The following is a 17,216-nucleotide window of genomic DNA, read 5'->3' as shown; positions in this document are numbered from 1 at the left end:
ATAGACAAAATAGCATTTCCAATGAAGTAAGGATATGGGCTTTCCACAGTTGAGGTTGCCAGCCTTTGACTAAGTTACTGGTGTGGCTAAAGGCAGTTTGCTATATTTCCCATGGCTTTGCCTTTGCTGTAGTCTTTTCATTCTTCCCTTTAAGTTCTTCTATCCAGCTTGGTTCCAGCAAACATCTTTTAATTAAATTGAAGTTGCACTTCAATTTCTGATGTAGGTGGCATTGCCAGTCCTTCCTAAAAGGACAAGAATATCATCTCTGCTCAGTCCCTGGGTGTTGCTGTTCACTTGTGTGCTGTGAAGGAGGGGAGACTACGGTGAAAAGAAGTCTCTTTCTGAAAGTGTTAGGGCCTGGATGTTAAATTTAATTAAAAACAATCAGGAAATTATAACATTTTAATCATTGAATTGGGGTTTGGGTTTAATATTTCATTCTTAAGTGACAGAAATGATTCACTGAGCCATATTTTTTGGGGCTAATCAAATAGAAGCAGCCAGGGGTTGCATATCTGTTTATTACAGATTGAAACATTATAATTTAGGCTTCTCAAATTATTTAGTATATTGAGTTTAGATGCTAGCATTTCATATTTGTTTCATAACTTGTTCAGTTTGAAATTTTTTAGTAAAACCCAGGTAGTTCTACCTTAAAAAAAAAAGGACACCCCTCTGCTTAAAAGAAGTGGTACTTCCTGCTTTCATAAACAGTCATGTGCATAGTTTAGCAAGGCCTGGTGCCTCTGGAGCGGTTTCCCTTTATAGCACCATTGAATCCGAGTCCTAACAGAAGTACTGCGAATCTTGTGGCCTCATTTTGAACAAAAGGGATTAGGGAAGAAAAATCTCTTGATATAAGGCTTGTAAGCAAGGGCGGGCAATCTTGGTTGTGAATATTTTCTGATTTTTCCAGAAATCAAGCAGAAGATTGAGCTGCTGATGTCAGTTAACTCTGAGAAGTCGTCCTCTTCAGAAAGGTACAGCTACAGCTCTTGCATGAACAATTAATGGTGTAGCATTGCTAAGAAACAAACAGGACTTATCTTTTTCCTTGTCAAATTTGCTATGTAACGTATTGTACTGCATGCTGGCGTTGTGCTGTGTTGAAGATGTGTATTTGGGCAAGCAGTTCTGCTTTGCGAAGGGAAATTGATTTTTTTTTTTAGAAAAACAGTCAGTCTAATCAGCTGCAGCATGCGCACCATAACACAGCAGACCGCTGGCTCAAATGTGGCAGCTGCTGAAAGCTTAAAAAATAATTTAACCCCCCCCACAAAAATCTTGCTTTTTAAAGGATTTATTATGAAATTTTTGTTCTTATATTTTGAGGTTGCTGGTATATAGAATTTCCAAGGATATCTGTAAATATCTAGCTTAAACATAGTTGATTTTTTCCTGTAATAAGTATATATATATATTTTATTTTAATGAATAAAGGGAGTGCCATTTGTACATAGCTTAGGAATTGCAAACCCACAGATTAGTCACATTCTGAAAAAGAGATGTGATGTTTCTTCAAGTCTCTGCTAGGCAGTGGAACAGCCACTGCATGCAGTAATGGTTCATGCCTGCAGGTAAGGATAAAATGACTCAGAAGTATTTTTAAAGCAATTATTTTATCTGTCATTCATATGATTATACCTGTAAGGAGATGGTTCATGAAAATTACTGTTTTGCCTTACAAGCAAAATTAAGATATTTTTATCTCCTGTAAAAAATGAGACTGAAGATCCCTATTTTGATAAGTAAATTCTGTGTTCACTTCTATTTATTGAATTTTGAGTATACAATATGTATTCAAAATGTTTGAAATTGAGGTTCTTAGGCTAACAGTTGCTGATTACCTTTTCTTTTTCTTATCCTATCAATTTATAGTTAATGTAGACAGCTATATTTAAGACATGTTGATTTATCTTTTCTAGGGCTAATTTTTAGGACCTTGTTGTTCACAGATTGAAAATTTAGGAAAATAATGTGGAAAATTGCTGTGGTAAAGAAATGATACAGGAAAAATATTGTAAAAACCAAACCAGAAACTAGCTGATCCTCCATGGCAAAATGTGTGTTAGTTTCAGGAGGACATGCTCTGAAGGCAAAGAAACTATATTGACTTTTTAGTGTATTGTTAGGTGAAATGCTTCTGATTGCAACTTTGGTTACAAATGAAGATGTAACTACATTCTCTAGAGACTGAAAATAAAAAGTAACTAAGAAGTTTTGTGCTTATTTTTCTTGACCCTTGTAACTTCTGGTTTGTGGCTAGCCACCTGATTTCAATTGTTCTGTTTGTTGAGCTACAAAAGGACTCTTCAGCCTTGGGAATATCCTGTCAAAAACCTGGTGCTGATGGGAACAATAAGCATAGCTGTTCAAGCATCAGCTGCAGTGTTAGAGTGTCGTCCTAGCAGTGTACTTAATGAAAGGATCACAATAACTATTCATCCTTCTGGGATAGTGGGAGTTCTTTATTGGTAAACTGAGGGGTGAACACAGAAGATGAATATCTCTTAAAAACAAGTTAATTTTTTTCTTTCTTTCTCAAAACTCATTCTATGAAAACCTACTCTATAGTATTTTCATGACTTTACTTACTTGGGCTCTTGTGGTTATTTGAAAGAGAAGAGAGTACCTGTTGTCATAATTACAAAGCTCAGAGACCAATTGCTGATGCGGGTAACTTTGTGCAAGGGTGTGCTGGAGCTCGCCTTACTGGTTTCAGAGTTATATTAAGCAGATGTGATAGTCTCACTTAGGTGGTGAGTATGATTTATACATCAATTCAAAATTTTTTAAGCATAATCGCTGTTTAATTAATTTAAATATTTTAAAACAAAATGCCCCTTTCCTCTCCATTTCATTAAAAGCTGTATCATTTGATTTTTTAATTTATTTAAAAGAGTGGTTCTCAATTCTAATGCTGTGCCCCTTCGATACAGTTCCTCATGTTGTGGTGACTCCAACCATAACATTTTTGCCACTACTTTATAACTGTAATTTTGCTGTTAAGAATTATAATGTAAATATCTGTGTTTTCCGATGGTCTTGAGTGATCTCTCTGAAAAGAGCTAGTAACTTACAGGTTGAGAATTGCTAATTTAAAAAAAAATCTGTAAAAGAATAATCTCAGGTGTAAAAAGTTCATTATCTAATATCTGTGTCTTGCCTACGATGTGGATGTAATACCTTATAATATCATGATAGCATTTGTCACATTGTCAGTTACTGTTAATCACTTATCATATTTCTAAAATACTCTCTCTGATCTCTTAAAAAAATGACATGGTTTTAGAACAGAGAAAAATAAATAAATGGGTTGCAGTTTTATGCATGGTCGCCTAAGGTCTTTGAGATTTTCTTGGGTTGCAGCAGTCTCCAGATGCCTATCAGTAGGTTGGGCAAAGCAGCCTGGTTTCTTTTTCCACAGAGGGAGAAGCTGTGTGGCACCAGAAGGCATCATTCCTGTACCCTGTCCCTGTAGTGTAGAGGGGTCTCCTGAGAGCACTCTTGGCAGGGGCAGTGCTTCTGAATACGGAGTGTAGTAAGTGTGGAGTCTGTGCTGGGATATCTTCAGGAACCCTTTCACCTTACACTTTATCCTATTATGTGGAAAAAGCTGTCTTGGGAAAGCTACTCTTATTGGCTGGATCCTTTTGTTCATATACTTTTTCTAAAATAGGAAAATCACTATAAAACATTAACTTAATTTTGTAGACTTTTGAGGACTGCTTCCTTGAAAATAAAACTAGTGCAAAGTAAAATTATAATGGAGTCTACTAACCGATCACAATAGTTCTTGAAAATAGTTTTGAAGTTAGGCGTTTAGCTCAGATGAAATAGTGGAGACCTATAAGAAGTACCTCAGTAGAAGAGCTGTGTAGTCCATGTGCTCCATTTAGGAAGGCTGCTCACAGGCCAGGATTAATGCAGCTCAGCTACAGTTTAGTTTTGCATGTTGTATTTTGAAGAGAGAAAAAGTATTCAGCTTACTTCTTTAAAGATTAACAACAGAGAATATTACTGAATGAATGTTAAGTTAAAAACAAGTGATGTGTCCTGTGGCCTGTTAAGAGTCCTCTGGAGGGTCCAGGAATAAATCCCACTACAAATCCGTCTTTTGTAGAATTGAGTTCTTACTGAATAAGTGAGCATGTTGATTTGTTAGCATTGTAATAATGCTGTTAGACACAGTTTTGGTTTACTCTCTTTTAGTGTAATAAAGCAAACGGAACAGTTAATGGCAAAACTTATCTTTTCATCTTTTCACTTCTTTTGCTTTGTTCTAGCTGTAGCACTTTTGGAGGTTGTGGTATGGAACGTGCGGTGAAGAGAGGAATAGTAATCATGGCTAGGAAAATGGTAGCAATTACTCACTAAACAACCCAGACATCATTTCTCCTGATGGTGGCTTGGTTGTTGGTGCTGGGAATCGAAACAGATACTACTTCTCAATAGGATGAGGGCGGGAGGGCAGAATGAGCCATTAATCACTGAGTACTCTAAGGGGATTTATGTTTTCTCAGGGCAAGGCTTAAAAGGACAAGCTCTTTGTATTTTGGTGTGACATTTTTAGTGTTTTAAAGAGGGTCTTTGTAGCATCCTAGTAGTCAGCAAATAAATACTGAATCCACAGTTGCTAGTTAACCTTTGTCATGAATGGAGAAATAAGGAAGAGAGAGAAGTCATGATCAGTATACCATGGCCTGTGTTGTCATGAGCATTATGCCGTGGCCTGGGTTGTACCAGTGCTGAATAAGTAGCCTTGCTGAGAAGTGACAGGATGGCATGCTGTCCCTCCCTATGTTCAAGGGCATGTCATGTGTACAGCTTGTGCTTGTGCACGTGTGTCTTTTAATTTTCTTTCTTTCTTTCGAGCACACAGAGAAACCTTGACAAATTGTGAGGAGGGGGAATTTGATGCAAGGGTGCAGAGCAGTGTCGCTTGTTTGCTCTAGGATATGCACCAAGGTCTGATCAGTACACATGGATGCCGTCACAGCTTCCCTCCCTTCCCCACTGATGGCTCCCAGCAGTATTCATTGGTGAATTAAGTAAAGAGGCGTGAGATAGATGCTCCCCTCCTCACCAGGTCCGTGTGTGTGTGTGTGTGTGTGTGTGTGTGTGTGTGTGTGTGCCCCTTTGCCTTGTCGTTTCCAGTGTCACTCACGTGCTTCATGTATCTGGTCTCTGCAGTCCAATATTTATATCTTGGGTCTCCATCTATCCATTTGACCTGTTGATGGATGTTAGGGGCTATTTCTTGTTTGTCGCTATCGGGTTACGAATAGTGTTGATATGAACAGTTATGTGCATGCATTTGGGAAGTGGACCTCTGCATGTTTTCATTGACTCAGGTTTCTAAGCAGCTGGAGGAGGTGCTGGAGATGAGCATGAGAATGTAGTCCGAGTCACAGCCCAGCCTCCCTCCGAGACACCCTTTTCCATGTTTATCATCTTTAAGAGGACCAAGAGGGCATGGCATGCATGTTAACATTAGCTTTCAGGTTTGTTTTCCATAGGAAAATCATTACTTAGGTAAATCCTCTTAGAAGCTTACCTTGTAAATCATGTAAGAAAGAACCTACTTTTGGGACCTGGTTGTACTTACTTTTAAAATTATTATTATTATTATTGGTTTTTTTATTATTTTTTTTGAAAAAAAATTTTTTTTTTTTTGGTTTTTCGAGACAGGGTTTCTCTGTGTAGTCCTGGCTGTCCTGGAATTCACTCTGTAGACCAGGCTGGCCTCGAACTCATAACTCCGCCTGCCCCTGCCTCCCGAATGCTGGGATTATAGGCGAGCACCACCACCGCCCGGCTTAAAATTATCTTGAGCCATCACTTAAAGTGTAGTCTTGCCATGTAATTTCTGGTCAAAAAAAAAATATATGCTAGCTCGCCGCATACGTGGAGATATCCAGCTAGCTCGCCACACACGCGGAGAGCGGGCTTAAGCATCCACTATGAGGGGAAACATTTCATTCTCAAAAATATTTTTTTTCCTCTTCTTCCTGTTATCAGTAGTTCTGAATGTTAGATATTTTTTCCATGGGGTCAAAGGTACCTAAGTATATGATTGCGAGTGGAAACATAGGGGACAGAATCAAGTATTAGAAGTTTCTACACGTTCATTTGAGTGTGAATTTTTAATATAAATGCAAGATGTAAAGCATTAATGCAAGCAAAATGTTTCAGTGAACACATTTCAACAGTTCGACTTTATAACAATTATAAATAAACCTGTTAAAAATTTCTGGAATATGTCAGCATTTGGACTTTTTAAAAAATAAGTAAAATATTGATGGCACCTAAATGTTGTCTGTAGCATTTTTATCATACACTAGACTCCACCCATTCATTATACTGTTCTAACTGAGTTGTCCTACATGCGAGGACGTGCTTTTTATGTTGTCTGCTTTCTGGGCTGTTCCTGTAAGTTTGCTATTAAAATACATTAAACTAAAAAAAAAATGTACGCATTTATCTGAGCTGCCCTTCTGTTGGTAATTATATGTTTTACTTCCTGCAGTATTATATTTGCTATCAGTCTAAACTTTGATTTTATCTGGTTTCTGATGTTAGGGAGTTTTTTCAATCATAGACTATGTAAACCATTTCAACCGCAAATCTGTTTGAGAGATGTCTGCTCTAAACCTTTACCCTTCATCCCGTGGTTCTGAGGGCAAAGGTGGTCTGTGACTTGGGCTGTGAGTACTTGTGCTTTTAGACTCAACCTAGGATTGTATGTGGAGAATTTGCAGTTTATAAATTAAGAACTTTGTGGGAAGACTTTTGATATAAGTTATTCTTTGCCACAGGCATAGATTAAATTATAGTCACTACTAATTTATATTAACTCTTGTAAGCTATCAAGTGTACAAGTCTTAGGTTTTTGTCTCGTGTACTTTATTGCTACATTTTTTACATTTATTTTAATGTGAAATAGAAATTAAAATAAACATGGATGCTTTACATTTCTGCATCCCCCCCCCCCCACACACACACATGCATACAACACTAAACCAAACGTCTCCCCTCATTGCCAGTGTTTTGGATGCCATCTGCTGCTTTTTGGTCACATAGTTCACATGGTACTAATGGGTACTTAATATTGTGCCATTTTGTTTACATTTAATTGAAGTAACATACAGGGTGTATCACATTTAATGGTATTCTAAATCCTATTTGTTTCCTAAAGAAAATTTCCTATCCCCACCAGAAATGGAGCAAGTGGGTCTTACCCTAAGATACAGTATCATGTCCTGTTTAGACTTTCCTGCATGAGAGAGCACAGCTCAAGCCCTGACCTCGCTGTCACAGTGAGGCTCAAGGAAAGGCTCAGAGAGTGAGGCTTGTGTAGATGCCATGAAGCTCTGAGGATGTGCGTTACCAAGCATTCATTACCAGGTCCTGTGTACCCACCACTTAGCATCACTCTGCCTAATCATTTCTGTTTCTCTCAGAACCTTCTCTTTGTTCTTTACTCTTCACAAAGTTCCTGTGTGTCTGTGTGCATGGTGTGCCATGGTGCTCTGTGTGCTCTGTTCTCCTCTTCCATCATTTTGTATGTTCCGGGATCAAACTGAGGTCACTAGACCTGCACATCCCTGATGGAACCATCTTTCTGGTTCATTTTTGTTCTTGAAACTGAGGTTTTCTATAAGCAAGGTTAGCCTGGAACTTGAGACCCTCTTGCCTTAAGCTGTGACACCATGCCCAGCATGAGTCTTCTCTCGGTTGGTAAGTTATCAGACTTAACACGGAACAGTTCTGAACACACTGCACAGTAGCTGTCATAGTAAAAACAGCAATGACAGAAAAGCCAATACTTTAGTGACCATCCTTCAAACTGATGTGGCAGCAGATTCTTTATATAGCATGGGATGGCAAAAAAATCATGACTGGTTTTGCATAGATGACAATTATTATCTGTCCATCTACTATGCACTTTCTCTGAACCAGTCACTAAATGATTTGGAAATCTTCATACCCCAAAAGCACCACAGTATTGTAGAATTTCCACAGACTGCTGATGTATAAAATTTATATAGAAGATGATGTTGGTGGATGCTTGTTCATGTAGATTGTTTTTTTTTCTTTAGGCACTCAGTGCCAAGCACTATATCATGAATGATACCACAGTGGATGGCCCTGGACACTCCTTAAAAGTGTTACATGTAACTAGTAATTGCATTTCTTTTTTTTAAAAACAGTTTTTTAATATTTTATTTTTTTATTATCTTTCTGTGTAAGGGTGTTTTGCCTACACGTATATCTGAGTTCCACATGTTAACCGTGTCCCCAGAGGTCAGAAGAGAGTGTTAGATCTTCTAGAACTGCAGTTGCAGTTGGTTATTAGCTGCCAAATAAGTGCTGGTAACTGAACCTGGGTTCTATGGAAAAGCAGCCCGTGCTCTTAAGTACTGAGCTGTTTCTCTAGCAATAAAAATGACATTTCTGGGCAAAGTATTTTAAAAGATTAGAGGTATGTATGACAAAAGGATGCAAACACCTGGCTATCCAGGCCACAGCACCTAAGGGCCTGCTGATCCTATAGAAGTACTGGCTGAGTTCTCCAACTCTTCTGTCCTTTTATTTATTCTCTCATTTTCTCATTCTCTCATTCTCTCATTCTCTCTCTCTCTCTCTCTCGCTCTCGCTCTCGCTCTCGCTCTCGCTCTGTGTGTGTGTGTGTGTGTGTGTGTGTGTGTGTGTGTGTGTAGTATGTATTTATTTTACTTTTTTGAAGCAGGATTTCTTTTTGTAGACTCAGCTGTCCTAGAACTAGCTCTGTAGACCAGGCTGGCCTAGAACTCACAGAGATTCTCCTACCTCTCCCTCCCAAGTGCTGGGATTAAAAGTTATACTATTACTGACTAGCAGCCAACCATTTTATTTTTATTTTTTCGTATTTTTTTGGATTTTTATCTCTTCACACAGAGAGCATTGGACACTCAAGTGCAGATCATGGTAAACTTTTTTTTCCCTGTGCAGTAACACAGTGATCCAGCTGTGCAGACTCACTAAAAAGGATTTCAAAGTTCTATGAGCACTAAGCATCATCAGTGGGCACTAAGCATCATCAGTGGGTAGAAGACATGCAGGTCAAGTCATTTTCCTTTTTCTCTTTTTGAGACAGGGTTTCTCTGTATGGCCCTGGCTGTCCTGGAACTCACTTTGTACACCAGAATAGCCTTTGCTTCCCAAGTTCTGGGATTAAAGCGGTGTGACTAAGTTATTTTCATTCCAAGGGTAGATTTACAGAGTTTTGTAACATTTCAGACATGCCGAGCCTAGCAATCACTGCTGAGAACTGTATTCTAAACCCTGGAGCCCTCCTGTCAGTTAGGTCCATAGAATCACATGTGTACTTTAGCAGTAGCACTGTTGCCAAAAGCAAAACAGTATCATAGTGACATTTGGAGTTTATTTCCTATCTTTATGTATTTTTCTTGTATTTATAAAGAATATTAAATAGTATAGTTTTTATGATATTATTTAAGTTTTAAAGATTTATTATTTCTTTGGGGGTAGCAGATGCTTCAGTGATTAACAGCATATGTTGTGCTCGAAGAGGATCTGAGTCTGATTCCCCTCACTCATGTGTCTTCAGGGGACCTCTGGCTTCCGCTGGCGCCTACAGTCACTCACATGAACACAAACACACACACACACATACACACACACACACACACACACACACACACGATTAAAAAATAAAATAAAACACACTCAAACGATTAGAAAATAAAATAAATATTAAAGAGGAAATTCCATCTTAAAAATATTTATCTTACTTTAAATTTTGTGTTTGTGTGTGTGTGGATGCCTGCAGAGGCCAGCGAGGATGTAGGAGCTCCTAAAGCTGGAGTTTCAGGTAGTTGTGAGCTGTCTGATGTGGGTGATAGGAACAAATGGGCCTGCTGGGAGAGCAGAAAGTGCCCTTCTCTGTAGCCCCATGATTTTTGAAAGGCTGTGTTCTACTGAGTCTGTATGAGTGAATGTTCGGTCATCTTTTTGTTTATTGAGTGTTGGTTTAGGAGTTGAATTATTGCAGTGCTAGTTTGTAAGTCTAAATTGTCCTTCAGAAGAGTATCCTGTTCACTGTTTCTGGCAGTGCACAGCAGGATCCTGCACACTCTCATTGGAGATTTCTAGAACTTTGGTTTTGGGTTGAATAGCAACATTAATGGATACACTAAATGGTGTAGACAAACTCTCTGTCCTGTGCTTCTTTGCTCTAGAAAGACTCTCTGAACATAAAGTGTAGTCAGTATAATGGACTTCAGTAAAAGCCTTGTAGACTCTTGTATTGATTGATTCATACATCTATGAACTATTTGAGATATCCTTACTGTGCCCTTGATTAGTTGTTAGCTGCCAAATGGAATACCTAATCAATGAGAAAAACACAGGTATTATGTTTGTGCTAATGAAGCTTACGTTTATAAAACATTTCAAGAAGGTATATCCACACTTTGAATTTCAGACAGATGGCAAGGCATTCAACACAGATGGTTGGCATGGGGGAGGGGAGGCCTCTTGCTCTCTTCTCCCATCAGTCTTTCTTTCTCCATTTCTTCTGTCCATGTAGTCCAGGCTGGACTTAAGTTTATGTTGTAGCCCAAGCTATCTTAAACTCATGATCCTCCCACTTCAGCCTCAAGGGTTTTGAGATTGCACATGTATACCACAGCTGGTTTAGTATCACACAAGTACACAGCTGGCTTAGCCTTGTGTGTGCGTGTGTGCGTGTGTGCGTGTGTGCGTGTGTGCGTGTGTGCGTGTGTGTGTGTTTTATTTAGGAAAGACTGGCTGTTCCCTTGACTGGTTTTTTTCCTTAAGCTTCGCCCTGTCCTTTGTCTAGCTCCTCTGCCCTGTCCTGACAGTACTACACTGTATAGGTGAGAGTAAATCTCCATATTGTAAGTCAGCTTAGTAACTTACAGGAAATTATTCACTATTATTTGGGTTTTGATGACTTTTTGAGATTTCTTAAGAGAGACTTCCTTTAGGGAAAATGTTAGCATCCCACATGGAACTCCTCAGGATGCAGCTCTCCCTCTATGGTTTTGCCAGCTGAAAACAGAATATGTTGAATTTCTTAACATTAAATTTTGCTGGGAAAGATAAAATGATACAGATCTTAACTGTAAAATTGGTAAATGAGATAAAGTCTTATAGCTTATACTTTACAGTATCCATGTAACCACACAATGAAGAGAAAGGGACTCAAATTTGTTCTTGCTACACAGTTTTAACCACTACTTTTGTTAAAAAATGGTAAAATTGAGATGAGCAGTGGTGGCACACGCCTTTAGTCTCAACACTTGGGAGGCAGAGGCAGAGGCAGGCGGATTTCTGAGTTCCATATCAGCCTGGTCTACAGAGTGAGTTCAGGGACAAACCCTGTCTTCAAAAAAAAAAAAATTAAGTAAGATGTTAGTTCTTGTTCCCCTCATTGTTTGTTTGGTTTTTGGTACTGGTAGTGGTTTGTTTGTTTGGTTTTTGTGGTGAAGTTTAACCAGAGTTTGGAATTTGTTAAAATATATTTCATAGCTTAGCTGGGTAAACCGCCTGTCCAGTGCAGTGTTCCTTGGACCTAGAATGAGCGTTTGTTTCTTGGGGCAGAATGATAATTAGTGTGCAACTTGAGAGCTTCCTGATGGGAAGCCTTACAGGTGCAGTGAGGGAAATAAACCTGGATTGAGGAGGGAGCCGGTTTCTTTAGCCTGACAATTTCCAGTAAACAGGAAAAGAATCCTGCCTTTCTTCCTGCTGGCTGGGGCAGTCTTCACGAAGAAGTGAGAGTTCCCTAAGAGTTCCCTAAGAAGCTCCTATGGTAGAGTGAGGGTCAGGTGCAGTCTTCCCTGGGCTGGGCTATGCAGTGTAAAGCAGAGCCTGTCTCCTGCTGCCACGTCATGCCGTCACGCCTATTTCCTGTTCACAGTAGGTGCAGGCATTTATTGCAGGGTACACAAATGAACAAATTGTATTTGTTTGAAATGATTCTTTTTTTCTTTGTTTCATTCTCCTTGCAAAAACCCTCTTAAGAGCTTTTGGCTCCAGGGGTGTTGAGATACGAGCCTTCTGTAATTGTGGGGTAGTGTTTTCATGGCCTTCCAACTGGTTTTGGAAGAAAAGTAAAGTTATTATCTGCCTTACCCAGAGTTTGTCACAGATTTAATAGCTAGTGGCAAAGATGGAGCCAATTATCATAGTTGTAGAACTTTGCTGCTATGGCTGCTCAGGGAGAGTCCCAGATTATATCGAGGACATTAAAGGCTTCCTCATTTTTCAGATAAGACGCTCATGCTATATTGGCATATAGAAAACAGTTTAGATCAGCGTATCATGATAGGTAAATTAATGTTTTAAATAATATTTTTATTAATCTTTGAGAATGCCATGTAGCATATTTTGGTCATATAAATCCCTTTCCTCTTCCTTCTTCCAGGTCCTCCTCTACCCCCATACCCACCCAGCTTCAGGTGCCCTTGTTTTTCCTTTAAAAAAAAACAACAAATTCTTATTTATTTATTTATTTACATTTATTCTTGAAGTTTTCACTATATAGAGGGTCACTATGTGGCCCTGGCTGACCCAGAGCTCAGAGACCTCCCTACCTGTGCCTCCTGATTAAAGGTGTGGGCCATTGTATCCTGAGTGTAGGTATATGACACCATACCCGGCCACTGTCTCTATCCATGCATGATTTTTATTTTTATTCGTTCATTTTTTGTGGGGGTGGTGGTGGAGTTGAGATAGGTTCTCAATATGTAGCTCTAGTTGTCCTGGAACTCACCATGGAATCCAGGCTGGCCATAATTTGTTTTATATTGGCTCTTTTAAAGCTTAAATTTAATTAACGTCCAGGTTGACTTTTAACTATGGGTCTCCTGCCTCTGCCTGCTGAGTCTCTGGGTCACAGGAGTCCATTGTCAAACCTGGCTGCAAGCAAGGAGTTTTGAACTTGGAGCTTCCTGTTGACCTAACAACTTGTATGTAACTTGTGAGTTAAGACCCCTGTGTGAAGTATCAACAAGCACTGACTTGGAACCTCAATAAATCCAGGGAAGCAGGAAGTCGTGACCATTATTCACTGTTTCAAAGGCAGTCCCCAACCCCCAAACAGCTTCGCTCTGAGTGCTGGGCTTCCAGATGTGCATCTCCAACCCTGTTTTGCCTGATTCTGATATCCCACCTTTTCCACACATCTCTTCTTATTTTTAATCATGTATGATATGTTAGAACATGATACATGTTGAGCAGTGTTGTGTGCATACAAATTGATGCTTTGGACCTCTCTTTGAGGGCCTTAAGCATCAAAATAGTCTGTCACCAACATATTTTCTAACCCTATATACTTTAAAACCAGTAGCAGTTAGTATAACTAGTCTTTGACGATGTCAGAGTGAGATGTTACCCAGAGGATCTCTGCTCCTATCCATCCCCCTGTCTCAGCTCTTGCAGCGTGGATTAGCCCATGGTATAAATAAATTCTGGGTGTGGTGGCACACAAATTAATTAATTTTTTTAATTCTTCAAATTAAGTCAAATTAAATTCTTCAAATTCTTCAAATTAAATCCCTCCTCACTTCACACACACACACACACACACACACACACACACACACACACGATTCCTAAATATGTAAACACACTCTACTCACTCTGAAATGGCATATAGGCTTTTAATCTCAGCAGGTAGAAGCAAGTGAATCTCAGCAAGGTTCAAGGACAGCCTGGCCTTGATGGTTTCCCAGGGCAGCCAGGGTACAGTATTAAATAACTGGCGTCAATTTAAGAGATGCTTTTTATTATTTTACTGTATATGCATGTCTGTTTGTATGTCGTTTGTATGCCTGGTGACTGTCCAGAAGAGAGCATTGGATCCTATGGGATGGGAGTTAGAGACAGTTGTGAGCAGTTGTTTGTGCTGGCAGCTACTCAGAGGCAGGTACTCTGGAAGAGCAGCAGGTGCTCTGAATTACTGAGCCATCTCTTCAACACCAAATTCAGGTTTTTAAAAGGTTTCTGTTACATGTATTGGATCTAGTTTAATAGCTACCGTGTATTTAATGTATAAGACAAGCATTTCTGTTTTGCACTGAAGAAACTGACACCTGTGTGGGTGATTGCCAAATGCCTGAAGGCGCCTGGGTGACAGTGCTGCCCTGCTTCCAATCCACAGCTGCCCAAGCTGACTGGAGCCAGTCCTCTCTTCTTCCTCTTCCCTTCCTCTCTCTGACTCCCTCACCTCCTGACTTCGTCTCTCCCTCTGTCCCTCTCATTACCCTCTATCCCTCATCTTCCTTCTCTTGAGGTCTCTTCTCCGTGTACAAGTTTCCCCTTCCCAGTTCTGAGAAGTCAGTTTCCAACTTTTCCCCACTACTCTGAAAACTTAAGGGTCAACTTTAACTATTGTGACAATAGTAAATCTCAAGGTTCTAACAATGGAGTAATTAAATTTTTTTTCTTGGTCTTTCTTTTTTCTCTTTTGTTAAAGTCAAAATAAGCCTTTTCCACCATGCTCTTAGTCTTCAGTGTTGTCTTGTGCTTGTCTTCCAGAGAAATTATGAGGCTTGGAAACACCTCACTAGTCACAAAGCTGGCTGGTTTAACATGTAGGCAGGGGGGTAGCTCAGTGGGTAAAAGTCTTGTGATGCAAATGTGTGAACTCCCAGTGTGTGTACATGATCCCATTCACCCATCCCTGAAACAATGAAAACAGTACAAGGAAGGACAACCAGTGACTCGATGGTCAGCTAGCCTGCCCTATGCAGGAGTGACAGACAAAGAGACGGCTTTGAACAGAGTGGAAGGCAGGGACTGACATCTAAAGTTGGACTCTGGCTTTCAGGCACACCTTGTGACATGCCCATGCCCGCTCACTTGCTCTCACATTACAAATGCATACATTCACATACATGTAGATCATACACAAGTAACAAAGATCCCACCCATATTTTACAACACACAATTCTTTACCATTTTGTCTGTAAAGAAAATATTTGTCTATAGAGGAATACTAGATCACAGAAGAAACGACCTTGGAAATGTTACCTTCAATTTGAATATCGGTTTTCTGCAATCTTACAACCAGATTTTTTTTGTGGGGGGTTTGGAATATTTGCATATACACAGATATTTTTGGCATGGGACCCAAATATGAAGTTCATTTTGTTTTCTGTATATTTTATACAGCCCGTTAAAAGTAATTAATATAATTTCCTACATGAAACAGTTTCACAGTATAAGATTTTCTACTTGGCAGCCTGTAAAAGATTTCAGATTTTTGGATGTTTTGTATTTGGGGTTTTGTATTATCGACGTTCAATTGCTATATGAAAAGTGTGTTCAGGAGTTATCTGACCCAGAGTATGGTCTTCCTTCCTACTTCATGCCCGTAGCAGAGTCCTCTACTTCCTACTCAATACTGAACGAATGACCTGAGAGCATGCTCTTCTGCTGATACTGTCTCACCCACTTGACTCTTGAAGGTGCCTGAACTCAAATCTCCCATAGAAAAGGCCTTGCTTCCTTTATCTGGAAAGTCTCATAAATGAAATCCTGCTTTCCTTGACAGAATGGACAAATGAAAAAATATTGCCACTAATTGGAAATATATATTGAAGTTGGTAAAATGTATAGTTAATTGTCTTCAGTATTCAGAATATCTGGTGCTGAATACACACACACACACACACACACACACACATCCTATGTTTCTGTGTTTGGTTAGTGAGGAATTTGGGAGAAAAGATGAAGAACTAAAAGCAGGCACTTGCCACACAACCTGGCAGCCTGAGTTTAATCCTTGCAGTCTACTTAAAAGCAGAATGAGAGGACCACAGAATTGTCCTCTGACCTTCACATGCCATGGTGCACACATACATGCACACGCACACACACATACACACACTCATATATCCTCTTCCCCCAATCAAAAAAAAAATAAAAATTAAAGCAGGATGTGGTGGTTTGAATGAGAGTACCTTCCCCTCTCCTCCAAAGGCTCAGGTATTTGAGTTTGGGAAAGATGGGGAAGTGTGGCCTTGTTGGAGGAGGTGTGTCACTGGGGCGGGCATTTGAGGTTTCTAAAGGCCTTGCCATTTCCAGTTAGCTCTGTGTCTGCCTTGTGTTTATGGATCATTTGTACGGGTCAGCTATTACTTCAGCACCATGCCAGCCTGCTGCCATGATTCTTACCATGAAAACCCAAAGACTCTAGCCTTCTGGAACTGTGAACCCCCAAATTAACTGTTACTAATTAATTGTGAACCCCAAATCATGGCGTCTCTTCTCAGCAATAGAAAAGTAAGACATAGTACCTCTCAGTTTGTATGTCACACTAGCATTTCCTAAATGTTGGTCCTGCGTAGGGGTCCCTTGCTCTCCTTGTTTGTACTCTCCCATACTGACCTCATCTGTTGAATGCTATTAAACACCATCTGCACACTGTTGCTGCATTCCTATCTGCAGACCTCCATCTGAGCTGCAGTGTCTATGTCTAGCTCCTACTTAGACCCCTTACTGTCTTTTGAGAGCTCAGACTTAGAATAGAGCTAAACCAAACTCACTAATCCCTCCTGACTACTGACAGTTCTATGCCAGTGTGCTCTGCATTCACTCTTCTGTGTAGAGAAAGTTGCAGGAGGACTGGAAAGGAATAAGTAATTCTTTGGCTTCATGGCTGCCCTTAGGGTTTTTGTGGCGAGTGAGAACAGTTGCTTGGTGTAACTTGTGGCTGTGGCTTAAGTGGACATTGTAAGTGCCTTCTAGAGAGAGCAAAAGACAGCAGGAACCTTCCTGAGGGCTGTGAAAGGATAGAAGGAAGTTGTTTTATTTTAGCTTAGCAACAAACAGGGGTTTTGCTGACCTTTACTTTGTTTTTGGCAGCAACTGCTGGGGCCACAGACGCTTCCCTAGCAGGCTTCTTGACTGTTAACTTGTTTTGCCAGCCTCATATCTGTGCTCCTTCTCCACTTTAGGATGATCTTGAGATGCCCCCTGGCTTATAAAACTCTGACCTATCTCATTTTAGTTTTTTTTTTTTTAAAGGTCTAGAATCAGAAGTCTCAGATTTACCTCATCTATTCTTTTCCCCTTTTAAAAAAACGGTATCTGTCTATAATCTACCTACCTACCTACCTACCTACCTACCTATCTATCTATCTATCTATCTATCTATCTATCTATCTATCTATCTA

The 17,216-nt window shown here is 39.7% G+C and overlaps 1 protein-coding gene across 6 annotated transcripts in view; it reads left to right on the top strand.

The window, feature by feature from the left end:
- Window positions 1-17,216, top strand: part of Srpk2 (SRSF protein kinase 2) — a 192,191-nt gene that overhangs the window by 64,475 nt on the left and 110,500 nt on the right. For 3 of the 6 annotated variants that reach the window (XM_028778144.1, XM_028778145.1, XM_028778146.1), the window contains one exon: window positions 920-983. The exons of the other annotated variants lie outside the window; for them this stretch is intronic. In XM_028778144.1, coding sequence (XP_028633977.1) covers window positions 946-983 — 38 coding nt within the window. In that variant the 5' untranslated portion in view covers window positions 920-945. The remainder of the gene's footprint in view (window positions 1-919; window positions 984-17,216) is intronic. 6 annotated transcript variants of the gene reach the window in all.

Source organism: Grammomys surdaster, unplaced genomic scaffold (assembly GCF_004785775.1).
Source record: "Grammomys surdaster isolate TR1022 unplaced genomic scaffold, NIH_TR_1.0 325, whole genome shotgun sequence".
In the NCBI taxonomy this organism is placed as follows: domain Eukaryota; kingdom Metazoa; phylum Chordata; class Mammalia; order Rodentia; family Muridae; genus Grammomys; species Grammomys surdaster.
The sequence above is the reverse complement of the archived record's forward strand: the minus strand, read 5'-3'. Positions and strand labels throughout refer to the sequence as shown.